Source organism: Trichosurus vulpecula, chromosome 2 (genome assembly GCF_011100635.1).
Source record: "Trichosurus vulpecula isolate mTriVul1 chromosome 2, mTriVul1.pri, whole genome shotgun sequence".
Lineage (NCBI taxonomy): Eukaryota > Metazoa > Chordata > Mammalia > Diprotodontia > Phalangeridae > Trichosurus > Trichosurus vulpecula.
The window spans coordinates 300136756-300163900 of NC_050574.1; the positions used below are offsets into that span (position 1 = coordinate 300136756).

General features: G+C 42.0%; 1 protein-coding gene across 1 annotated transcript; it reads left to right on the plus strand.

The window, feature by feature from the left end:
• Positions 1 to 683: 683 nt before the first annotated feature.
• On the plus strand, positions 684 to 27145 carry LOC118837052 (inactive rhomboid protein 1-like). The gene is given in 3 exon segments (XM_036744071.1): positions 684 to 884; positions 25417 to 26721; positions 26723 to 27145. Coding segments are annotated over 3 exon segments (1884 nt in total). The 3' UTR covers positions 27101 to 27145.

A 27145-nucleotide genomic window follows, 5' to 3' on the forward strand; every position in this document is an offset into this window, starting at 1 on the left:
CTATTTTACCTCCTAAGTTCCTCAGTAGCCCAGTAGCCGCAAGCTGTCTACAGTTTCCCTTAGTCTCATACTGGGGTTGCTCATAGACAGGAAGGTATCCGGAGCTCCAGAATGATTCCTTTCTCCTCCATAAAATCTCTATTCCCACAAGGGGAATATGCTCAAGTATCTGACCTCAGGAAAAATATGATATACTAAGTTACACTAAGGGACAATAATATCTAAACACTTCATCTCTCCTTTGTGTATTTATACTTTATAAAGGACTGGAAAAAGCAATACCTTAACTAAAAGAAATAAATCTCTGAAGGTGGTGGTTCAGGCATTGTGGACAGACCAGTGGGGGCATTTACTAATTCCACTCAAAATACACTTTTATAAGCAACCACCTGCTTTTCCTATTTCCACATAAGGCCTGCCCTTCCAGAGATCCTCAGAGGAAGCATCCATGAGTTGCAGGAGTGGATGCACAAGTTTTTTGCAATTAATTGGGTTCATGGGGCTAGCAGAATGAGGTCTTTATTCACCAAGAATAAGATAGAAAAATCTGAATTTCTGTGGCCAAAGCTGTCATTCTCCATAGCGGTCCTGCTGACAAAGTGAAGATGTTATCAGGGCCCCAGATGAGCATGCTCAAAGGGAACACCAGGCTCAGCCCACAGGGCCAGGTCCTCAAAGGCACGATGACAACCCCCTACAGCCCACTTTCCTCTTCAAGAGGCCCCCTCCCAAGGCCTGCCAGCTCTTTGCTAACAAGCACTTACAGACTCTGCCCTCCTGCTGCTCCAGCCCATTCAGAGCTGTGTTCAGCTATTCCATTAACACAGAGTGGGGGGCAGACACCAAATGTAGCAGAGGTGGTCAGTGAACTTAACTATACACAGGTAATTCTCAAGATGAAGGGAGGATGGGACAAGTGTTTACTCAGATGAGAGAGAGACTTTCTCTTTCTTATCAAACTATCATTATCTAACCAGTACTTAAAAGGAAGTTAAATAGGTGACATTTCTGAGCAGGTGGAGATTACCCTGGAGGTCTCTTGTCCTTCTGTTATCCCTTCTTCTCTCTCCTTTTCCTACTCTCTTTTTCCCTTTCCACCAGTCCCTCCTTCTTCCATTCCTCTCCTCCTCCTTTCTCATCTCTTTCCCTACATTTTCCCCCTTATCTCCATCCTTCCTTTACTCATCTCACCTCTCCCCATCTTCATTCATGTTTTCCCTTCCTCCCTCCTCTTTTCTTCTTCCTCTTCCCTACTCTCTTTCCCCCATTGCCTTCTCTTCCCTTCATTTCATCTCGTGGCTTATTTTTCTCAACTTAGTGCTTGTCCCAGACAGGACAGACTTTATGTATAGGCAAAGTAGGTGGTTGCCTACAATGTGTATATAAATGGCACTAGGAAACTTCCCCCTGTTGAAATGTAATGGCTGAAGTTCTGTCCTTAGACAGTCATTTTTTTCTTGGTGTTTTCAGCAGTATTTTTTTCTTGCCTCAAACACTGTTTTTTTTAAAGAAAAAAATCCTCTTTTATTATCCTTATCATTTTCAAAAGTTTCAGCTTATTTTTGTGCTTTTGTCTTCATGGAGCTATTCCAACAGATTTATAAGACTCTTTCGTATTTATTCTTGGTTATCTTTTTCTTCCTTCAAGGTATTATGACTATTCTTTTAAAATCTGAGCCTAAAATTAGCTACTCAATCTTTGTATTACCAAAATGAGCAGCTAATGGGGAGGGAGGGAGGAAGGGAGGAAGGGAGGGCATGTTTCTAAGACTAAGCCACTAAAATGAAAACTTCCCAAATGAGTATATTTGCTATTGCCATTACAATTTCATTTTTGTATTTGTATACTCAGCACCCAGCTGCCCGGCACATAGTAGGTACTTAATAAATATATACTAAATGATAACATACCAGAATTACACTGGATAATGTCTGTCGATAGATTGTCCCTCTGTTACTGCTTCTGCTGCCAATGGTTGGTCCAATTCTGCTTGCTATAACAGGGCTATTAGCCCCTAGAGCCAGTGATTTTTGAACCTGGAAGAGTTATATGAAGGGTCAATCTGCTGGAGGAAACAGGCTGAAATGGAGTCATTTTGCACATGTTGGGGTTGGCCTTGGAAACAAAAAGGGCTACCTCAGCATGAGACAAAAGAGAAAGAGGGCATAATGGTAGACTGTATCTGGGTGATGTGAGATATGGAGGAGGGGAGAAGAGGGAGCTCTAGGGAAATGGCCTCAATTTTTAATGTCATGTAGGAGGCAAGATTCTCAGCTGAGAGGGCAGGTGGAGGAGGAGCATTGGCATTTTGAGAAGGGTTTGAAAAGGTTTAGCAGAGCCACAACAGAGACTGGCATAGTGGGTTTATTAGGGAAGCATAAAAGGATTGGATATTTGGAGTGAGGACCCAGTTGAAGTTATGTAACATGCATTTTAGCAGACTCAATCAGGACAATTGAGTGATTTTTGACCACCTTTGTTTAGTAGCACTTGTGTAGGAGTAAAAGCAGCAGGTGGTGGGAGTGATCCATGGCTGAGGCTTGGTAGAGCACAAATGATATAATAAGGGGACAAGGGATGTTGTAGAGTTGAATTGGTTCACCAAGGGACTAAGATGGAGAAAGGAGGAAAGGGTAGCTAGTGCAAGCCTCATAGCCAAGGAGAGAATAGAGGAGTTGAGCGATTGGATATCATGGTATGGAGAAAGAACAGGGTTTGGAGGACAGGAAGCAAAGTGGAATGCCAGTAGACAGTGATCAGATTAAGAAATTATATAATTCCATGAACATGGAGGTGGTACAGAATTTTTGTGTCTCACTAGGAAGGGCAGAGAAATGCTGCTTGATGTCTCCTGAAGGATGTGTTTCATTAGGATAGAGGCTGTCTTCAAGGTGAACTGGTTGGCTTAGAGTCTTGGGAGAACCAATTCATAGGAGAAGTTCCTATGTTTAAGCCTAAAAAAGTGATATACCAGAGCTTCTTAATCCTTTTTTCCCTTTCCAGCTTTCTTCCAGATAACTTATGAGACATAGCAAGTGTTGGGGGAATGGAGAAGTGGAGAAGAGCTATTAATGGATGTCTTAGAACACAATAATAAGGCAAATATCATGTGCTTGAGTCCACATGGCCTGAGGGGAGGTCATTCCTCAATATCAAAACCCTGACCCAAACTTCAGAGAGAGAGTCATATAAACTCTCAACCTCAGGTAAACATAGACAGAAAGATACATAGCTACATCCCAAGTATTCTTGAGAGTTGCTTCTCTAGGAACCCCAAGTTCAAGAGTTCTAGAATCTGCTCTTCTAGCAAGACAAGGGGAATTTCCTAGTTACCTTACTTTCAGAATCCAGCATTCTAGCTAGAGAAAGGTAAATTTCCCAGAAAGTACCAGTATTGGGAATTGGGGAGCCAACTTTCTCTCCAGAGAAAGGGAATTTTGTGGGCAGCAGGCCTCTCAGAGACATAAGAGAATTTTGTATGTGTTTCCCAGTGCTAGTAGAATAGTTTTAAGTGACTAAAGCTACACCACAGAAGAGCAAGAAATATTGAGCTTATCCTCTGCTGTTACCATTAGTTACTCCCATGGCATTTGTTCAATGGGAAATGGGAGTTGATTGTCTAATAGCCCTAAGTACCTCCTGAGGAAGTTCTCCCCACTTTTGGATATCTCTGTTAGGATTTCCTCCCCTCCCTAAATTTGCCTCCTTGAAACTTCTGATAACTGTTTCTGGTTCTGCCTTGTGGGAGCGAACAAAACAGGGGCTAGGCTTCCTACAGAAGGTGGGATTTTAGCTGGGACTTGAAGGAAGCCAAAGAGTCAAAGCAGAGGAGAGAGAGCATTCCAGGCACAGGGGACAACCAGAGAAAATGCCTGGAGTTGAGAGGTGGAGTGTCTTGTTTGTTGAACAGTCAAGAGGTCAGTTTCACTGGATAGAAAAGAGTATGTGTGGGGATGTAAGGTGCAGAGTACGAACTTAATAAATGCTCGTTCACTTGACCTGATGACTTCTAACTTTTCTTATTATGCCACAAAGCCTACTGACAGATTCTGGACTCATGGCCATCACTTTAACACAGGACCAGGAGTCAAGAGGTATGGGATCTAGTCCTGGCCCTGCCCCTTATCTATATAACCTTGGACAAGTCTCTTTGCTTCCCTTACTCATCTACACATGGAGGGGGTTAGTCTGGATGGAAACCTTAATGACTCACAGTTTTACATAGCATTTGCAGGTTCACAAAGTACTTTCCCTTTCATAACAGGCAAGGCAGATAGAGAAACTGGCTCCTTGAGAATAAATACTTGCACTTTAATTGAAAGACCCTGCTATGGTGAGGATAGGTTTAGGGACCAGGAAAGTGAAATTGGTCAGGAGTTGGGGGAGGGGAGGATGTGGGATGCTGCAAGGGGTGATGCAGCTCCTAAATGTCAGAGGCAGGACACAAACTCCCCTTTGTTGATTCCAAGTCCAGGGGCCCATTCATTCACTATGCCTTTCAACTTCTCAGACATATCTCTCAAATTCCTTCCAACTCTGGCATTCTCTCTGCTCCAGTAGATTCTGAAAGAATTAATGGCAAGTAGCTCTTGGGGTGCCCCTTCCCAAAAGCCAAATGGCTATGGTTGTTTTCCATCCATTTTCTTCATTCCATCCGTTTTCTGTTTGTCACCTTCCTCTCTCTTCTCTGAATGCTCTATATTTGCTTCACATTCTACTGAAAGGACAATGACCCAAGCTGAACCCATCCCCGTTTGTCCAATTCTTTTGTCTCAATCCTTGTAAAAAGGATGACTTTTGGGGATATCCAGATCGCTAATTGGATTCAAAAACCCAGGTCAGTAAAGGTACTCAGGGTCAATTTTTGATCCACACTTTTCTCCACCTGGTGGAGGGTTTCACATAAACCTGAACTGTACTACCTAATATGTGAATGTCCGGTGCTTTTCCTTCTTCAGATTTTGAGGATGAGGGTGGGGGAAGGAGGAAAGGGGGCAAGAGAAGGGGAATGAAGGCAGAAGAGTTAGCCATCTCACACCTCACTTATTTTTAAGTAGCCCATGTGGTTTCACTTTGCACCCACTTTTCCAGTGGGAGTCTCCATGTTAGCACCTGGAGACACCTGTTTTCAATTAGCCCAACTGTTTCCCTCAGAAATAATACCCCTGAAGAGATGGGCCCACTGTCCCTTTCCCCTCAACCAACCCAGGCCAACCAGCTTTATCCTCTTCACCCAGGCCAGTGGGCAAAATACTAAGGCCTTGCCATGCTAGAGATGAGTTTAGGGACTAGGGAGATGGGGGTGGGAGGTCAGGAGAGAAGAGGAGATATGGAAGGCTGTAGTGAAAAATGTCTGCACCACACAAACTTCCCCTTCTGACCTGAGAACACCTGAAGACCTTGTGTCTCCCTGACAAGTAGATGTTTTACATTCCTCAATGGCCACGCCAGTACAGAAATGGAAAGGGTTGCCCATGGGGCCCCAGAGGGCACTGAGGTTTGCAGAGGTCACCTTTTTTGGGATCTGGCTGGATTTCATGGTTCCAGCTGCTGAGGATGATTTGCTGGAGGATTCCAGCAGTCTACAGCTACCTGCTGGGAGGCCTCACCCAGCTGGGGAAAGCCTGCCAGTTGCTCTTTAGAGCCTTCAATAACATTAGAAAAACAAAACAATCCCTCCCCCCACATCCACTACCTTGAGATTTCTTCCTTGGTTCATTTGATTGACTGAAAGTAAATTACTTACTCTCACATCTTCGGCAGGAGATTGAACTTCCAATATATGGCTAATAGTTCTCAGTCCTAATATGGGAAGGGAAAAAGAATGGATTTTTTTAAATAACAAGGACACATTCTTATTCTAATTTGAAAATGAATACATTGATCAGTGCCTGTGATTGGCTTCCCACTCCCTTCATCAAAATGTACGGGGTGGAAGGGGACAGATTTACAATAGTGGTTTTGAAGAGAAATTAATATGGTTCTTTTCTTTGTTCTTTGTCTGGAGGGGCCCCAAGTACAGGACCTTCAGCTTGCATGGGTTGCTCTCTCCCTGTCATCCTCAATTTCACAGGGGCTTGATGATAGCAAATGTTTAATAAATATTTTCTGAAGACTAGATTTAGAGCTGGAACAGACTTTAGAGACCATAAGATGAAGTCCCTCATTTTACAAATGAGTAAATGAGGGCTCAGACAGGTTTGACTTGCCCAAAGTCACACTGGCAGTAAGTGGCAGAGGTTAGATTTGAACCTGGGTCCAAATTCAGTGGATCTTTCCACTGTACCTTCCTGCCTCTTAAAGTAACTTTATTCTCCTTTGGTCAAGTTTGATTGATTTCTGTTTTAATGCTTTCCTAGCAAGGGTCATGGTCCTGAAACCTTTTACACACCTACCAAACAATAGCAACAAAAACCACCAAAAAATCCCACAAAAAACTGTTGGGGTAAAATTTGGAATAACCTTGAACACCAATAGGAGGCAAGTGATGATTACAGAGTTAGAGACTTTAAAGACCGTCTATTGCCTATTCCGGTAATCTCATTTTATACCTGAGGAAATAGAGGCCCAGAGAAATCACTGAATTTGAAGTCAGGGCACACAAATCAGATTCTGCCTTTGCTGCTCTACTATGTACTAATGGTGTTGGGCAAATGTCTTCCCCTCTCTGGGCCTTTGTAACTTCATCTATAAAATGAATGGGTTGGGCCAGATCATTCTCTAAGGTCTCTTCCATCTAGAAATCCCATGCTCTTCTAAGTGACTTTCTCAAGAACACAAAGTAAGCTAGTAGCAAGGGAGCCAATTGGAAGCAGCTCCCAATTGTTTGATTTTCAGTGTGAGCATTTATACCTCAGAAATGAGCAAACATTACAAATCAGGGCTTCAGTTATTGTTTTGGTGATTTTTTAGACTCATGAAAGTGATGGGAAAATGTTAATAATGAAAATTAAACATGAATTCCATACTTTTTTTTCAGAAAGTTGGTTGTTAAACATTTTACCAGCACATCCTGATCCGCACTGTGCCTTGATGAGCATAGTACTTTGTCTGCAATGGAAACTCAGTAAGTTTGTTGAGTTGAACTTAATTGAGTCAGCCTAGGATAGATATCCCTTAGAAATCTGACTTTTACCACAAAATAGAACAACTTTAAGCCCATGCTACATAAGATGTGCTAGTGCTAAGTTGTGTAATTTCCTTACCACCGCTGGAAGAGTAACCTGAAGTCCCATGTGTAAGCACAGCTATCCTTGGAGCAATAGCAGCAACACACCTAATGTTCCTCAGATATATCTTTGATTTGCCTCATAACGTACCTTACAAAAATCCTTTCCCTTTCAGTGAGTCAGGCTTTCTCCACCTCTAGGCTTGTCTATGGTTCTAAATTCTCCTCTACTCTTTTGGAACTTTGAGAGGCAGGGTTGAAGTAAGCATTATTATTCAATAAGCATTGATTAAGCCTCAACACCCTAAGGCCCTCTGGGAGATTCTACTCTTCTCTTAAGTCTAGCTGGGAAGAGAAAACTGAAAGAGGCAGTTGGGGGAAATGGAAAGACCAGTAGAGTTTGAGTCAGAAGACATGGGATCCAAGTCTGCCCCAGCCCTTAGCTTAGTCACTTATTGTGTGGTGGTGAACAAGGCACTTCCCAACTCAGTTATAAAAGAAAGGGCTTCAATTAGGTCAACTATAAGTTTCCTTCCAGCTTGAATATTCTATGATTCTAGATAAGAAGTTAAATAACTAAAACAGAAAATTTAAATGACAACTTATTTCAATACTAAAAGAGAGTTTAGGACATAGTGAATGGTATAGCCAAAAAGGATTCCAGGAGTTCAAAGGAAGGTCATATCACTTCAGCATGGGTTAGTCAAGGAAATCTTGGGATCATAGAACTGAAGATTTAAGACTGAAAAGGATGTTAGAGATCATCTAGACCAACCTTCTTTTTTGACAAATGAGTAAACTGAGGTTAAGTGCTTTGTCCAGGGCCTAGGTAAATACTTCCCACCAAATTTCAGCCATTTGCTACCTTCATGACTTTGGGGTGGTGGCATGGGGTGAAGAGGAAGTAGGGCTAAATTAGAGCTAGGCTAAATTAATTCACACAATCTGTTATTTCTTACCTCTCAGCACTTCTCCCCAGTTGCACAGAGATCAGGCACAGCTGTACTTTCCGAGAGGGGCTCCGTTTTCCCCATCAATGTCTTTATAATATTGTTATACCATACACCCTGGTGTTCCAGCAGGGTCTGTCAGTAAGGATGTAAGGTGACAGGAGTTGATTCTGTGCAGCATTTAAAGTTTGGGAAGTAGGGATCCCAGCAGACTGTGAAGTCACCAACTCCTGCCACAATTAGATTCAGCCCCCAGGATGAAGCATTGTGGAGGACAGGGCAGTGAGGGAAATATCGTCTGCCCACCAAGGCTGACTGCTCTGACAACCATGCACCTCACACCTGCACTGGCATTTTCCTGGTCGGCTCCCTTGGATCATAAAGGCTCCCAGCCAGGCTGCAGGTGTCAGCAGCGATGCTAGGAACCATGTGAATGTTTAGTGACACTGATTTGCCAACAGATGTTTTTGTGCCTTAGTAAGAGCTGATTTAACAAGTCAGCTCACAGCTGTCCCATGTTGGGGATGTAGGGGGGGACCGGAGTGAAGGAAGCATAGGACTGGTCTGTTATATTTCCAGAGGTGTTTCTGAGTCCCTGATACCTGGGAATTAGAAAGCAAATTGGACTACCACAGGGTGCCTTGTTATGACACAGGAAGTCAGGTAAGGCTTGGCTAAAACCAAAAGTAAGGTTATATGATCTTGGAAAATCCAAAAATGGAGGGATCTATTTGTGTTGATGAAGAATAAGGGCCAGAAAGGGGAGATAGCAACAACCACCAGAAGATTTACCAAGTAGATGAGCATCATTAAAATGTTCCTAGACTGCTTTCTGCACCTGAACCCCAACTTGGCTGCAGGGGATTTATTCTTGGGGAGTTACATCTCTAAGTAAGAGGGCAGAATATAAGTTAAGATATTTAATGGGGAATTTATATCCTTCTGTAACTGTGTGATTTTGATTCTGGGCAAGCTTCTCCTCAGTTTCTTCATCTGCAAAATGAAGGAAGGAATCTTGGACTCGATAAAGGGTCCTTGGGTCTATAAATAGATTTTTAGGGAGTCTATGAACTTGAATGAGAAAAACAAATTACAAACTTATTTTTACTAACATTTGATTTCTTTTTAGCCTTAGGTATTTTATTTTATTTTATCAGTTTAAAGCCATTATTCTAAGAAGGAACCCATAAGCTTCACTAGTCTCCCAAAGGATCCATGACACCAAAAAGGTTAAGGACAGGGGCAGCTAGGTGGCACAGTGAGTAGAGCACCAGTTCAAATCTGGCCTCAGACACTTGACACATTTACTAGCTGTGTGACCTTGGGCAAGTCACTTAACCCCAATTGCCCTGCCTTCCCCCCTGCAAAAAATGTTTAAGGACTCCTGGATCTCTAAGGTGCCTTCCAATTCTAAGTTGCTACTAAGCAGTGACTCAATAAGAGATACAAGAGACAGAACAAAAGTCATAAGATGATGCATTTAGAGCTGGAAGGGACCTCAGAGTTCCTGCCCTCAAGGAGTTTGCATTCTATGCAATCAACAAGGATGGTATAAATGTATACAATATAGTTGGAAGACAATTTGTGTAGAGGATATACTTGCAGTTTGGGGAAATTAGGAAAATCCTTATGTAGAAGGTGGCCTTTGAGCTTAGTCTTGAAGGAAACTAGTGGCTCCAAGAATTAAAAGTGAGGACATTCTAGGAATGGGGGTTGAGAGAGGGGGAGACAGCCTGTGTGAAAAGATGAGACTTCCAAGATCAGCTTCTACATGGTTCCCATTAAGGAAAGCAAACACACTCTAAATATCCTTCTGCAGTATCTTCTAAGAAAAAAAGATACCACAAACCACAGGAAAATAGCAATTTTATCATCACCTGCAATCTCAGTGCCTATTAAGTGCCCAAGAGGTAGTGATGTGGTGAAGAAAACACTGTTTGGAGTCGGGGGTCAAGGATTCAAATCCTGGGCCTTTTGCTTAGAAGCTGGATGACCTTCGGCAAGTTATCCAGCTTCAATGAAAGGAAAGGGTTGGACACAACGATTTCTAAGGTTCCTTTCCAGTTCAGAATCCTATGATGCTCTGAAAAATCTATTCAGTGAGGCTCATCTCTTCCAATCAATTCCTGCAAAGCCACACTCCAGTTATTATTGGTTGTGCCAGAGAGGACAAGGAAAAGAGCTAGGATACATTCCTAGCCTGAGATTTCAAATACTAAATTGTCCTGAAGAAGGCATTTCTGTGTGGCCTCCTCTTGCACCTTCCGTTCCTCAAAGTTTCTCTTAAATTACACACACACACACACACACCAAACAAGATCACAGAGAACCTATCCAAGGTATGGGTGACTCTAAAAGACCTCATTCAAAGGGAGCAGAGGCCTAAATAATCTTTGATTTGTAAGGAGGGAGGGACATAAAGTGCAAATACTACAACAAAGGAGATACCAGGAAGGAGAAAGAGAGCCCTGCATTTGTCAGGCACATGGCAGACAGAGCCAGGCCACGGCACTCAGAAATGAGAATTCCTCCTGGGGAATTCTTGCAAAAACACCAGACTGAGAAAGGAAAGGGAATCTGAAGGGGGAGGGGGAGAAAGCAGTGGCAAGTGACGGCCACAGAGCAGCGGGGACAATGTGCTGTCGTCTAGGAAAGCCAACAGGTTTCTCCCGATAACGCAAAAGGTGCCAGTGGGGAAAGAGATTTGAAGTGGCACATGTGCTTGAGAGGGATAAATGTGAGCTTTTGAGAAGGAATCCGAGCAACAAAGAGTGGAGAATAATGTGGCTCCTTCTGATAGAGGGAGGCAGTGGGGGATTCCTGGCGTACAGACTGCCAAGAATGTAGAGTATATTAAATCAGGGCTGTGGACAAAGAGGCAGTTTAATATCAGGCTGCTATCAATGACAGCAGAGGGGGCACCCTTAACGCCATCAGTGCGGAGGGGATCTCACGGCCGAGACTCAGAAATAGCAAAGGAAAAAAAATCTTATTCAGGTTTTATGGTCCTTAAGCTCCTGTTGTATGGGGGTGGGGTAGAGGAAGAGAGAAGAGGAAAGAAGGATGAAGGGGGAGGGAGATTCTGGAGTCAATCAGAATTGGGGAGGGGAGGATATGTGTGATAAGGTTCTAATGTTAGCCTGCTCTTAAGGCAGTATTCACTGGTTAGAAATATCTGACATTTGCATGATGCTCTGTTTTTCAATGTACTCCCCCCCCTACACACACACACATTATTAATAGATTTAGAGCTGGAAAGGGATCTCAGTAATCATTTAGCCTAGCCCCATTATTTTACAGACGAGGAGTCTGAAGCCCTGATACTTGTCCAGAGGTATACAAGGTATAAATTAGTAGAGCCAAAAATGAACTCAGGTCATCAGAAGCCAGATTCAGTTCAATTTTCACAGCAACATTGTTATTCAAGAAAGGTTACTGAATAAATAAGAAAGAAGGAAGGGAGGAAGGGAGGAAGGAAGGAAAGGAGGAAGGAAGGAAAGAAAGGAAAGAAGGAAAGAAAGAAGGAAAGGAAGGAAGGAAAGAAGGAAGGAAGGAAGGAAAGAAAAGAAGGAAAGAAGGAAGGAAAGGAAGGAAGAAAGGAAGGAAGGAAGGAAAGGAAGAGGGAGGAAAAATAATTTTTTTAAACCCTTATAATATATCAAACACTGTGCTAAGCTCTGGGGATACAGGTAAGTAGTCAATAAATACTTGTTGACTGAAAAATACAGAAATGAAACAGTCTCTACTCTGAAGGAGAGTATTTTCTGATGAAGAAGACAATGAATGTTGTAAAGTTAAGTTTCTGTCAGTCAGTCAACATTATGAAGCACTTGCTGTGTGCTGGGCACTGAGCTAAATACTGGGGATACTAAAAAAAAACAGTCCTTATTCTCAAAAAGATCATAGTACAATTAATGAAGGAGAAAATATAAATACAATTATGTCACATATATGTATATACATTTATAGATTATATATGTATAAATAGAAATATATAAATATAACACATGAATATAAATGTAACATAAATATATAGACATGTGTATATATATGTATATACGTGTGTGTGTCTGTGTGTGTGTGTGTGTGTGTGTGTGTGTGTAACATTAAGAGGGATTGGGAAAAATTTCTTGTAGGAAATGGAATTTTAGCTAGGACTTGAAGGATACCAGGCAGAAGGAAGAGGAGGAGGAGGAGGAAGAGGAGAAGGAAGAGGAGAAAGAGGGAGAAAATTCCAGACATGGGCAGGCAATGAAAATGCCTGAAGTAGGAAGATGAGTATAGTGTGCAAAGAACAGAAAGGAGGCTATTGGATCAAAAAGTTCATAGGAGAAGTAGGGTAGAAGAATACTGGAAAGGTAGGAGAAGGGCAATTTATGAAGAGCTTGGAACACAAAACAGAGGATTTTACATTTGGTCCTGGAGGGGATAGAGAGCCATCAGAGTTTAATAAATGGGTATAGGGAAATGGGGGATGGGTGGGTAACATAATCAGATCTATATTTTAAGAAGATCTGTTTGATATGCTGATATTATATAATACTATACATATATTTTATGTATTTCTGAGTTTCGAAACTTTTTCTGTGTCCCCTGCTGGCCTTCGCTTCTTGATTGCAGCTTTCAAAAAACTCCCCCCAAATTCCCATTTAATTTCTTATGTTGATCCATGATATATCAAAACCATGATGGGGAAAATCATGGTGCGGAAAGGATAACTGTATTTTACTATCCTGACATCACAGTCTTAGGATAAGATTTAGAAAGTAAAGGGACCGATCACTTAGACCAAGCCCTTTATTTCACAGACGAAGTATTGAGCAGTAAAGTGGTCAAACAGCTATTATATAGCAGAGTCAGATCTCAAATTCAGATCTTCTGATTATAGAGTCTTTAGCTATTAACTAGTATTCATTTGTCATCTGTCAAAAGTGGTTCAAAGAAAAAACAGGATAAAGAGAAAGAAACAGAAAATGGTCATCAGGAAGGAAGAGAGGAAACTTGATAGAATGATGAGAAGAAAAGAATAAATTGTAACTAATTTACAATTTTACTGAGGCCTTGCTAGCCCTGGCTCTATCCTCTTAAAACCATGCCAATTTTTTAGCACAAGCGTCACAGATCGTCAACCAAGGAGATGCAACTTCTCTGGGTTTCTGTTTCCTCATCAGTAAAATGAAGGGACTGGACTAGCTGACCTCTAAAGTTCCTTCCAACTTTAAATTCTCTGAACCTAGTCCAGTATCATCCCCTTAGAGAGACTCTCCAGTAATGTTTCCATTTTGACATTCAGTATTGCTATCGTCAGCTCTTCCCCACATCCTAACAGGCCCAGTGTTTCCATCAACTCATTTCCATGTTCTGGGAATGCTTCCCTCTACAAAATCTCCTTTCCTCTTGTCATTTCATGATCTTGTGGAATCCCGGTGCTCCCCTCCATGGTGAGAGCAGCCAAGGTTAAATGCTATTTCATGATAAGAGCCAACCTCCAGGGAACTGAATTACGCCCTGAAAACAATAGCACTGTTCAGGGGTCATAGCAGAGGCAACCTCAGACAAAGCGGAGACTATAGAAAGCCACTTGCAGAATGACCATCTGGAGATGACAGATTGTAAATCAGCTGTCATTCTTTCTAGGCACCAAACCTCATAATCTTAAAGGACAAGGAGTGAAGGATATAAATAGACCCATTACTCTCATTTCTATTTTAATCTCCTCCTTCCCCTCCCCTTCACTCCCTTCATACAGGCACCTCGAGGTTGACTTAAAACTCTTTGTCGAAAGAAAAGCAAAATATCTGGGGTTGAAATTGGAAAACCTTCAAGTCAAATCTGGGGCAGATAAATTGGCTTTTTCCTATTGGCTTCTGTCCTTGAAGCAGTCTCCCTAGAGGATCCACCTTGAGGAGATCTCACCCTCTGTGTTAGGTGGCTTACACTACTATTTGCATGCTCCTTATTGTTAATATTAAATATTTAGCAAATAACCTATGTGGAAAGTCAGGAGATGCAATGTTGCAGGCAAATGTTACCTAAATATGCTACGATGTTTTAATTCAGGTTCCTCTCCCTACCATTTTTCCCAGTCCTCTCCCATGTCCCTCCTCCCTATCCTCTGCATCTAGCCTTCATGGTAGCATTAATTTTAGGGCTAGAGAAAAATATTGGTGTTGTCATGCTTTTGCAGAAACATCTACTTGTTCCCCTGATCACTGCCCTTTCATCATCCCCTTAAATCCCAGAACCCCAGAATCTTAGATGAATGAATGAATGAAAAAGCATTTTTTAAAGTGCTGACTGTGCTCTGGGGATAGAAACAGAGAAGCTAAGAGCGCTTCCTTTCAAGAAGTTCGCATTCTAATAGGGGAAGAAGATGCGTCTAGGGAGTTTTCACTGTAAGTCAATGGGAAAAACCCACAGTCTTAAGGGTAGAGCAACAAAACAGATGACAATGCATCCTTTTCCAAGTCATTTCCACTAATAAAGCCATATCTATTTCAGATGTTGAACTTTTTGAGAGTGCCAAGGGTTTTGGTGTCAAGAACATTTTTTTCTGAGTCTTCACTAACTGAGGTTTCAGGACTTGTAGAAACAGTTGTCCTGTTTCCTTGAAGTTTGCCTCTGGGGATGAAGTCTGTGAGGGCCGGCTGAAAGCAAGACCAGTAGGGTGGGGCCAGCTGCCACTCCTGGGGTTCTGGACTTCACCTGCCCCTTGGTGGCAGCTGGTCAGCAGTGGGTGTTGTAGAGGTGAGTAATATGGCCCACATGATTGCTCTATTCAGTGATGGCTGTGGGAACTGAGATAGAAGAACTAGTGTGGGCTGTGACAACCTGTCTGTCAGTGATATTGGGCAGCAGATGATGTTGGTGTTGGCAAGGAATGTGTGTCCCTTCTCCATAGTGATTGCTTCCCTCAGTGACAACTATAAGGCCTGGTCTAGAAGCATAATAGGTCATTCAGGGAAGAGGGTCACTATACTGTTCTCTGAAGGTTCTTCATTTCTGGGTCCTAAGCTATTTAAATAAAGGTCTTAGCTGTCATCAACTTGCCTGCAACATTGCATCTCCTGACCTTCCCTGTAGGTTATTTGCTACTCCAGCTAGGCTGGCTGGCCTGTTCCTTTGATGATAGTTATATTTGGTAGAGATCTTGTAGATAATCTAATCCAACCCACACTTGAAATATAAATCCTCTCTATACCATCTGTAATAAGTAATCATCTGCCCTCTACTTAAATACCTCAAATGACAGAGATCTCATTGTTTTATTAGTCAACCATTCCATTACTCAACAGAACTAGTTATTAGGAAGCTCTTTTTGGTATCTACTTCCCTTTAACTTGGGATTATAGACTTACATGGTTTTATACCTACAAGGGAACTTGGAGATCATCTGCTCCCACTCTGTCATTTAACAGATGAGGAAACTGAGGTCCACAGTAGTGTGTAACAGGGGACTGGCTAATGAGAGACAGTGGCCAGCATCAAGAGAGTGCCTCCTCCAGCTGCTACATCATATTCAGAGATGCATTTGTAGGAAACACTTTCAGTTTGAATCCACTATCCCCATTGACCAAGGCGCAGAAAGGAAAGTGTACCCGGGGTTCTAGGGGAAATGGTTTGTAGCATCTTTTTTGTTATATCTTTTCTATAAACATCCCTTTGTAAATTGATGCTAATCAGCTAAAAGGCAGTAGGGTGCTAATCACCAAGTCTATCAATGATATAAAGGAGATACTAACTTTACATGGAAATTTATATTGGGAAGGACATACCATAATGGGAGCTTTAGCCAATAGCAACATGAGATACTTCACTGCCTCAGAGATAGGTGTAAATTCTCTCTGGGGACCTTATTTGCCAGTGCAAAAGACAGTTGGGATAAACATCCCCAGAGTTTATATAGGCTGCTGATGAAATGGCAATAAGTACATGTTTAGAAGCCCAGGTTTCAACAATGGGTGCTAGTCCTGTCCTCTGAAATGACACCAAATCCACTCCCTCCTCCAATGATAACTCATCAAGTACAGAATGTTCTAAAAGTCTTAGTGCCATTTTAAGCTACTAAAGCTTAAAACTTCAGTAAGATTTTAGGACACCCTGTATTTGAAAACAGCTTAAGTGACTCTGTCTCCATGTCTACACTTATCCAGGTTAAACATCACTTTTCTTGAAGTGATTTCTCATAGGACATTGATCAATATTTCCTCAAGGTGCTGGACCAGAACCAAACCTAACACTCCAGGTCATGTTTGACCAAGGCAGAGTACATGAGACTATTCCCCTAGTTATCAGGACAATATACTTCTATTAATGCAGCCTGTTCTTTTTTTTCTTTCTTTCTCTGCAGTCATAACAAAGATAGGAATGGGTGGGATACATTTCTTTGAAGGGGCTCAAAGTGGTTTGATGAGGAATTTTCTAAACATCGTCTCATGTGGCCAACACTTTAAAAAAAAACCCAACCCTTACCCAAACCATCCTTGTCTCTTGATCCAGTTTAAAATGAATTGTTCAGTGCCAAGAGCTTGTTAGGCATCTGGTTTCATTTTGGGGTAGGGGGTGCCCGCCAAGGAGACAAGGGAGGTCTCTGTTACCTCAATTTAACCTAAACCCTCCAACTAAAAAACAAAAAACAAAAAAGTCAGGCTCTACCAAATGACTTTCAAAATAGTGGAAAAGGAAATGAGCTACATAGATCTAGAGATGTCTCCACCTAAGGAATTCCTGAGCCACACCTCAGTCTCCAAGAGGCATGTACTAAAGCCATGTGTGGAACCCTCTCAAGCTTCTCAAGTAGATATATAGCACTACCGAAATGGTGCTCTTGACTTTGGCTCTGCACTTGAACCTGAGTGGATAATGCATTAATTAACTAATTAATAATAACATTCATACAGCAGTTTAAGGTTTGCAAAGCTCTTTACAAATATCATCTCATTTTACCCTCACAACAACCCTGGGAGGTAAGTGCTATTTTTACTCCCACTTTCCAGAGGAGGAAACTAAGTCCTTAATCAGCTTCACAATGTCTTTGGAAACCATTGAATGAACTTGAGTGATGTTGTACAAAAAGTATGTTAGATTGGATTTTTTATCATTTTTATCTAATATTTTAGTTTTCAACATTGATTTCCGCAGGCTTTTGAGTTACAAATTTTCTCCCCATTTCTTCCCTCCCCCCCATTCCAAGATGGCATATATTCTGACTGCCTCATTCCGCAGTCAGCCCTCCCTTCTTTCACCCCACTCCCCCCATCCCCTTTCCCCTTACTTTCTTGTAGGGCCAGATAGATTTCTATGCCCCATTCCCTATGTATCTTGTTTCCCAGCTGCATGAGAAAAACAACTTTTTTTTTAAGCATCTGCTTTTAAAATTTTGAGTTCTAAATTCTCTCCCCTCTTCCTTCCCTACCCTCCCTCCCTAGGAAGACAAGCAATTCAACACAGATTATACATGTATCATTATGTAAAACACTTCCACAATGCTCATGTTGTGAAAGGCTAACTATATTTCCTTCCATCCTATCCCGTCCCCCTTTATTCAATTTTCTCCCTTGATCTTTCCAAAGTGTTTGCTTTTGATTACCTCCTCCCCCCATCTTCCCTCCCTTCTATCATCCCCCCTTTTTTATTCCCTTCTCCTTACTTTTCTGTGGAGTAAGATACCCAATTGAGTGGGTATGTTATTCCCTCCTCAAGCTGAATCCGATGAGAGTAAGATTCGCTCATTCTCCCTCACCTGTCCCCTCTTCCCTCCCAAAAGAACTGCTTTTTCTTGCCACTTTTATGTGAGATAATTTACCCCATTTTATCTCTCCCTTTCTCCATCTCTCAATATATTCCTCTCTCACCCCTTAAATTTATTTCATTTTTTAAAATATCATCCCTTCCTATTCAACTCATCCTGTGCCCTCTGTCTATATTTTCTTCAACTCCCCTAATACTGAGAAAGGTATCATGAATTACTCACATCATCTTTCCATGTAGGAATGTAAACATAGCAGTTCAACTTTAGTAAGTCCCCTATGAATTCTGTTTCTTGTTTACCTTTTCATGCTTCTCTTGGTTCTTGTATTTGAAAGTCATATTTTCTATTCAGCTCTGGTCTTTTCATTGAGAATGCTTGAAAGTCCTCTATTTTATTGAAAATCCATATTTTGCCTTGGAGCATTATACTCAGTTTTGCTGGGTAGGTTATTCTTCGTTTTAATCCTAGCTCCTTTGACCTCTGGAATATCATATTCCAAGCCCTCCAATCCCTTAATGTAGAAGCTGCTAGATCTTCTGTTATTCTTACTGTGTTTCCACAATATTCAAATTTTTTCTTCCTGGCTGCTTGAAGCATTTTCTCCTTGACCTGGAAACTCTATAATTTGGTGACAATATTCCTAGGAGTTTTCTTTTTGGGATCTTTTTCAAGAGGTGATCGGTGGATTCTTTCGATTTCTATTTTACCCTCTGATTCTAGAACATCAGGGCGGTTTTCCTTGATAATTTTTTGAAAGATGATGTCTAGGCTTTTTTTTTTATCATGGCTTTCAGGTAGTCCAATAATTTTTAAATTATCTCTCCTGGATCTATTCTCCTGGTCAGTGGTTTTTCCAATGAGATATTTTGCATTGTCTTTCATTTTTCATTCTTTTGGTTCTGTTTTATAATATCTTGATTTCTCATAAAGTCACTAGCTTCCACTTGCTCCCATCTAATTTTTAAGGTGGTATTTTCTTCAGTGGTCTTTTGGACCTCCTTTTCCATTTGGCTAATTCTGCCTTTCAAGGCATTTTTCTCCCCATTGGCCTTTTGGAGCTCTTTTGACTTTTGTGTTAGTCCATTCTTTAAGGTGTTATTTTCTTCAGTATTTTTTTGGGTCTCCTTTAGCAAGTCGTTGACTTGTTTTTCATGGTTTTCTTGTATCACTCTCATTTCTCTTTCCAATTTTTCCTCTACTTCTCTTACTTGCTTTTCTAAATCCTTTTTGAGCTCTTCCATGGCCTGAGACCAATTCATATTTTTCTTGGAGGCTTTTGATGTAGGCTCTTTGACTTCTTCTGGCTGTATGTTTTGATCTTCTTTGTCACCAAAAAAGGAATCTAGAGTTTGAGCTTGAGTCTGAGTTTGAGTCTGAGCTTGTTTTTGCTGACTGTTCATGTTCTCCGCCAACTACTTGACCCTTGAGCTTTTTGTGGGGATATGACTGCTTGTAGAGTAGAGGGTACTTTGTCCCAAACTTTAGGGTCCAAGCACTGCTGTTTTCAGAGCTACTTCTACTCCACCATCACCCCAGGCTCTGTCCCAGCAGTGCTCCTCCTCCCCCAAGAACTGCCAACCAGAACCACAATACAGAAACAAGCAGGGCACAGCAAGAGAATCCGCCTTTGTGCCCACAAAGCACTCCTTGCACTCCTGCTCTGATCTGCTGCTAGATTCCTCCCATTGTGTGAGCCAGGGACTTGGGAAGTAGCTAACTCTGGAGCTCTGGAAGCAGCCTCAGGAGCTTCCTGCCACCGCCACACCCACCACTGCACCACCTCCACCATCCCCAGGGATGGTGGCTGGACCACTCTGAACTCAATCTCAGTTTCCCACTAACCTGCTCTTTGGCGTTTGTGGGTTGAGACGTCTGCTAACTGCCACAGCCCACTGATTCATGGCCCCAAGGCCTGTTCCAGCTGGCTGACTCTGGGTCTGGTCATGGAGACCTTTGATATATACATCTTGAGAGGGTTCTGATATTGTCAACTACCATATTTGCCAATTCAGACAGAATCAGAGGACAGCAGTAGAACATATCAGCTTCTTCAGGACCTTAAGCCAAGATTTATCTAATGCAGGAATCTTCCTGCTTTGGTTGGCAATTCTTAGAAGGATTGGCCAGGTCTTTATAAGGAATTATCCTGGGTGGAGGCAGACACCAACCTCTACAGGTTAATCAGGCAATGTTTACATTACTGCCATTGTATCTTGGCAAGGTGACCAACAGGTACAGGTGAAATGGTCAATCACTAGGTCTGAAAGGAGAATATTCCCTCTGGGGAAATAGTATTAGAGTCCAGAGTTCATATGTAAACCAAAGAACAGGAACCAGAAATGTCAAATCCAAGAGAACTTAGCCAAGAATGGGAAACCAAGGACCAATGTGGAATTTTCATGCCAGGGAGGTCTATGTGAACATTAGAATCTTAGGACCATAAATAATTGAACTGTAGAGCTAAAGAAGAACTGAAGATCTAAAGACCTAAAAAGGCCATGTAGCCCAACATCATTATTTTACAGATGAGGAAACTGAGGCTTAGAGAGGTTAAATGATTTACCCATAGTTGCATAGGAAGTAGCTATCAGAAGTGGGATTTGAACACAGATACTCTGATTTGAGAGTCAGTGCTCTTTCCACTTCATTAGAAGTATCAGTAAAATGAATAAATATAATTTTTCCTCTAAGCTAGAGTTGTTTTTTGCTTTCCCTAACCCCCATCATATTATTTTTGCTCTGATTGAAAGGCCATGAATGTGTTTATGTTAGCATCAAAAAGACCCCCTTGATCCTTCATTTTCAGAGAATCTCTGGGGAGAGATACCATGACAACTCAGACCTTTAGGCCATGAGATATTAATAGGAGAACAAGGAATAAAGCCTCTCCTACCTCTGAAACATACAAATTGCACACTACCGTTCCTCTGGCACATGCTAGTAAAATTCCCTGAGCTATCTCACCTCCCCATGAATCAAAGTATCTTGGGCTGAGAAAGAGCCTCAGAGACCATCTAATCCAATTTGTACCTGAACAAGAATCCCCTCCACAATATCTTCAGCAAGTGTTTATCCAGGCTTTTATTAAAGGCCTCAAATGACAGGAACCTTACTACTTGCCAATCTTGGTAGCCCATCCCCTGTTTTGGATAGTTATAATTAGTAGGAAATTTCTCCTTACATCAAGTCTAAATCTTCCTCTCTGTATTTTATACCCATTGCTCCTTCTTTATTCAGCTGCCAAAAAGAACAAATGCAATAAGTTCCTCTCCTTGACAGTCCTTAGGACACTTGACTGGTATTTCACAGTCCCTGCCCCTCCAAAGTCTTCCCTCATCTAGGCAAAAACTTCAGTTCCCTCTGTTGCTCCACACAAGGCACAATTGCAAAATTTCCATAAAATTAGTCTAATTAGACTTGACCCAATGTTCCAGCCCACCAAAGCCTCTTTCGATCCTGACTCTGCCATCTAAAGGCTTTTTCTCCTAGGTTAGTGCCATCTATAAATCTAGAAAGCACAACATTGGTGTTCATCCACATCACTGGTAAAAATGCTAAACCCATGGGGCCAAGAACATCTAGCTGACATTGACTCATTAACAACTTGTCAGTTCCATTGTTCTACTAATTTTAAAATGACCTGATTGTACAATCTTCTAGCCTATCCATATGACTCCATCTTTTCCCACAATGATAGAATGAAGAGCTTTGTCATATGCTTTGCTAAAATGTCAGTAAATTATTAAGTTTGGCATTCCCTTTATCCTGCAGTGCAGTAATTGACAAAAGGAGAAAAGTCTGTCATGACTCATTCTTGACAAAGCTGGTCTTCTGTGATCACTACTTCCTTTATTAGATACTAACCAACCATCCCTTTAAATGACTTGCTCAGAGTCATACAGCTAGTAAGTGTTTGGGGTAGGATTTCAACTCAGATTTTCCTCACTCCAAATTCAGTGCTCTATCTTTTATATTGCCTAACTGCTTTGCCTAGGGTATCCACCCTCTTATGTGTTTGACCTCTATAGCAACTATTCCAGGTTCAATATCTATGTGTCTGAATCCAATCAATCCACCATAACTCACAAACCAACACCTTTGCTTTCTTCTGAGTCAGCTAGAGAACACAATTAGTTAAAAGTAATGGCACATAGCAATACTACACATTTTGAAAAGTTATAATGGATCATTTTTCCCTAAAACTCTGGGCCATACTCTCCCAGAACTACATATAGCTTCCATGGGAAAAGTGGGAATGTATATGAATTCCACATGAAGAGAACATATTGAAGATATATAAAGCCAGGGCACATGGCAACATGTGGGACAACACAGCTCTCTGGTGCTGTAAGCTCACCAGCACATTCAGGTAATATCATCTCACTGTTCTCACTTGGTTTCCTCCTTTATGGATGTGGCAGCTCTTCTGGGCATATTGTTCTCATGTTGACTGTTGGTGACTTCTGAAGTTCACATTCTTAATGAGATATTGTTCCACTGGTCTCATGATAAATATTGGATACGTAGTCTCTACTAAAAGTTGCTTCAATGGTTCCACAAGGTTTGCTGAGCATGCAGTCTCTGTGGAGTACTGTTCTCTGCTATCAGTCTCTGGGCATCATCTCTTTCAGTCCATTTGCCAGCCATCCCAGCTCCAGTCTGCTAGTGTGGAGGGATTAGAAAACCTTTCCCTTATAGAGAAGAGCTAACAGCTCTTTAGTAATGACTGCCACACAAGCTATAAAAAGCCAGGCAGGATTACTCTATACTGAGATTAAATCTTTTATTTGTAAACTTCACGTTTAGGACAAAGGTTGTGGTTCTCTGTATCAGGCAATCAACTAACTTGGAGTTAGAAATTCCCAAGTTCCTTTCTAAAGTAGCATACAAATGAATTTGAGCCAGAACAAATAACAATTAAATGAGACAAGGAAGTTGCTGTCCATCTATATATCTCATATTCCTGACTTTATTATGTATGTCTATTGGAAGCAAAACCCATAGCTTTGATGTTGTAGTCAAAATCCCTCACTATTCTACATTTGGTAAGCTCATTTTACATGAATTTTGATAAAGAATAATTTTCAAGTACATTAATCAATAACTTGACATACTCCACTCTTTTGAAAATTAGGCCATTTGCCCTTTGCCAGTCCTACCACATTTCTCTCCTTCATGATCTTCCAGGGATCATGATTGTGGCTCAGCAGTCATCCACAAATTCCTTCAGTAACCTGAATATACTTTCTCTGGCCTATAATTTCCTCACTAATCTCAAGTTTCAGCTCCCTTTTTGCCATGTTTGTTCTTGGTAGTAAAAAGACTAGACTAGAAAGCCATCATCCTTAACTTTCTTTACCAACCTCAGCTAATTTTGAACTGACTTTCTTTTTACGGGGTCATGCCATGATGCTGAATTCATTCTCTTCTGTTACCTCTCATTGATTCTTTCTCTTCTGTCTTTTAAAAGTAAAAGTTGATTGATAATGTCCATTGCTTCCTCTTTAGATTATTATAGCTTTGTTGTCTCTGTTTTTATTTTCAGAATTTCATTCCTAAGAACTTTATTTCTTAAGCTTACTTACCTATAAAATGTTAAGTCACAGGAACCTAAGTATCCTTTCTCTGAACTGCCTGAAACATACACTCCCCAGATCGAGGGTGGATGTGAGAGTATTCCTGGTTTTATCTTCATTATCTATCAAAAATTAAAAGATGGAATGTCCCTCCCCCCAAGTGTCATCTTTGAAGTATGAAATTCTTATTATGGAGAGCCAAGAATTTATTAGCTGCTCTGTTTTTGGTAGAAAGACTGGGCCAGGAACTATCTTATTAGTGAAGTCCTCCATCACTGCTAAACATGTGATCTCTTTCCTGACCTTCTCGTCTATTTCCTCCTTTCCTTCAGGTGGTATATAATATAATCCCATGATAGTATTGCTTGTATTTCTACCTTTATTAAGCTACACTTAAGTTCCCCCCCCATTTCCATCCCCTCCACCCCAGCAGGATCTGAGATCCAAGACCTTCAGCTTCCCACTTTTATGTCTTTTCACACCTGAATGACTTTCTTCCTATCCATTCAATTTCTGCTCCTGCTCTAGTAAAATCTGCTTTCAAGAAAACATATGAGAAACATGTAGGCTTGGCATGAGAACAAGGGGATCAGGTAAGATTTGAAGACTATGACAGTCCCAGAGGATTGGAGTACAGAGTTCATATGTAAACCAAAGAACAGGAATCAGAAATATCAAATCCAAGAGAACTTAGCCAAGAATGGGAAACCAAGGACTAAGAAGAGTTCTTGTTCAGTCCCCATAATTTGCAGATAGGGGACTAAAGTCCAGAGAAGTGGAATGACTAGGTTGGTCCTTGTTGCCATCAGTATACACCTACATCTAGGGTATAATGGTGATGTCAAGGGCCTTTGTCCTCTGCTTCTGAAGCCAGAACTTCTTCAATTACACCATGTTGCCTCCTTCTTGAGTCAACATTTCTAGTTAGGCTCCATAAATAAATACACTTAAATCAAAGAGATGGAAAAGAGATAAGTTGGGACATCCAGAAATGCATTCTCATCTGGGCTGGATAAAGGAAGGTATTTTAGAAATTTCATCTTGTATATCTGTTCAATTGTTTAGTCATGTACAACTCTTAATGACTGCATGTACCATATCATGCTGGCCTCCACTATGTCTCAAAGTCTGTCCAAGGTCATGTTCACTGTTTCCATGACAATATCTATCCATCTCATTCTCTGCCACCCCTTTCTCCTTTTGCCTTCAATCTTTCCCAACATCAGGGTCTTTTCCAATGAGTCCTGTCTTTCATTATGTAGCCAAAGTATTTAAGCTTCAGCTTCAATATTTGAGCTTCCAGTGAAACCCATTGCATCTCAGGCCATCACCAGTCATCTTGGTTTTTATCTTGCTACTAAACTTCAATGATGCTGGAAGACTGACTGAGGCTAATGACTTTGCACAGTTCTGCCTCACTTAAATCCAATTCACTTGCAAGTCAAGGCATCAGGCTTATAATGTCATTGGTCTTCTTCTAAAATGAAGCACAAACAACAATAACAGGTGTAATTAACTTCTTTAAGTATTTACTAATTTGATCCCTTGATTTGATCAAAAGTTTTATTCAGTACCACAATTCAAAAGTGTCAATTCTGAGGTTCTCAGCTTTCCTTGTAGTCCAATTCTCATAGCTGTACATTGCTACAGGAAAAACCATAGCTTTGACTGTACAGACCTTTGATGGAGTGGTTTGCCATTTCCTTCCCTAGTGGATCACCTTTTGCCAGTGGTCTCCACTATGACCTATCCATCTTAGGTAACTCTGTACAGCATAGCTCACAGTGTTATTAAGCTGCACAAGCCCCTCCACCACAACAAAGCAGTGATCCAGGGTTGGATGGTGGTAGTGATCATGTATGAGGGCCATTGAAAGAACAAAGAGAGAATATTTATGTTTAAAGCCCATGAAAGGGGATAAGGTAAAGGATTATAGAAGGGAAAGAACTGAATAAATATTTTTTGGAAAGGACAAGGATTTAAAAGGATTTAAAGCCCTGGACAAGAGCGAGCTGGAAAAGAGCCATCTGATGCTACCACTGGAGTGGGCGTGGCGGAAGCAGAAGGAGGGTGCAGCTGTAGCTCCCCAGCCCAAGGTGCGGCTACGGCAGGAGGTGGTGAGTGTGGCAGGGCTACGGCGGGGTCAGCACATTGCCGTGCCAGTCAGGAAGCTGTTTGCCAAAGAGAAGAGGCCCTACGCACTGGACATGATGGGTTGGCTCACCAATCGCACCTATCGGAAGCGCATAGACAGCTACGTTAAGCGGCAAATTGAGGACATGGATGACCACAGGCCCTTCTTTGCCTACTGGCTGACCTTCGTCCACTCCCTCATCACCATCCTGGCCGTGTGTATCTACGCCATTGCTCCCGTTGGCTTCTCTCAGCATGAGACAGTAGACTCGGTCCTGAGGAAGAGAGGGGTTTATGAGAATGTTAAGTACGTGCAACAGGAGAACTTCTGGATCGGGCCAAGTTCAGAGGCACTCATCCACCTCGGGGCCAAGTTCTCCCCATGCATGCAGCAGGACCAGCAAGTACACAACTTCATCCAGGCCACTCGGGAGCAAGAAAAGCACTTGGCCTGCTGTGTGCGGAATGACCGATCGGGCTGTGTGCAGACTTCTGAGGAGGAGTGCTCTTCCACGCTGGCTGTATGGGTGAAGTGGCCTATTCACCCCAGCACTCCGTACCTGACTGGGAACAAGAGGCAATTTGGGTCTGTCTGCCACCAGGATCCCAGGGTATGTGATGAGCCTTCCTCAGAGGACCCACATGAAAGGCCAGATGACATCGCTAAATGGCCGATCTGCACCAAAAACAGCGCTGGGAACCACACTAACCACCTCCACATGGACTGTGCCATCACCAGGAGGCCTTGCTGCAATGGTACCAAAGGAAGGTGTGAAATCATCTCTCAGGAATACTGTGACTTTATGAGGGGCTATTTCCATGAGGAGGCCACATTGTGCTCCCAGGTGCACTGCATGGATGATGTCTGTGGTCTTCTGCCCTTCCTTAACCCCGAGGTTCCTGACCAGTTCTATCGTCTCTGGCTCTCCCTTTTCTTACATGCTGGGATCTTGCACTGCCTGGTGTCTGTCTGCTTCCAAATGACGATCCTTAGGGACCTGGAGAAGCTAGCTGGATGGCACCGAATATCTATCATCTACCTTCTGAGTGGTATCACAGGCAACCTGGCCAGTGCCATTTTCCTGCCCTACCGGGCTGAGGTTGGTCCCACAGGCTCCCAGTTTGGCATCCTTGCCTGCCTTTTTTGTGGAGCTGTTCAAGAGCTGGCAGATCCTGGCTCTGCCCTGGCGAGCCTTCTTCAAGCTTCTGTCATTGGTGCTGTTCCTCTTCACCTTTGGTCTCCTGCCCTGGATTGACAACTTTACCCACATCTCTGGCTTCATCAGTGGCTTCTTCCTTTCCTTTGCCTTCTTGCCCTACATAAGCTTTGGCAAGTTTGACTTGTATTGAAAACAGTGCCAGATCATCGTCTTCCAGATCATCTTCCTGGGGCTCCTCTCTGGCCTGGTGATCCTTTTCTACTTCTACCCAATCCACTGTGAGTGGTGCGAGTTCCTCATATGCATCCCCTTCACAGACAAGTTTTGTGAGAAATATGAATTGGATGCTCAGCTCCACTGATCCAGGGCCATGGGAGGTGGAACTTGGAAGGTGCCCGAAGTGGTG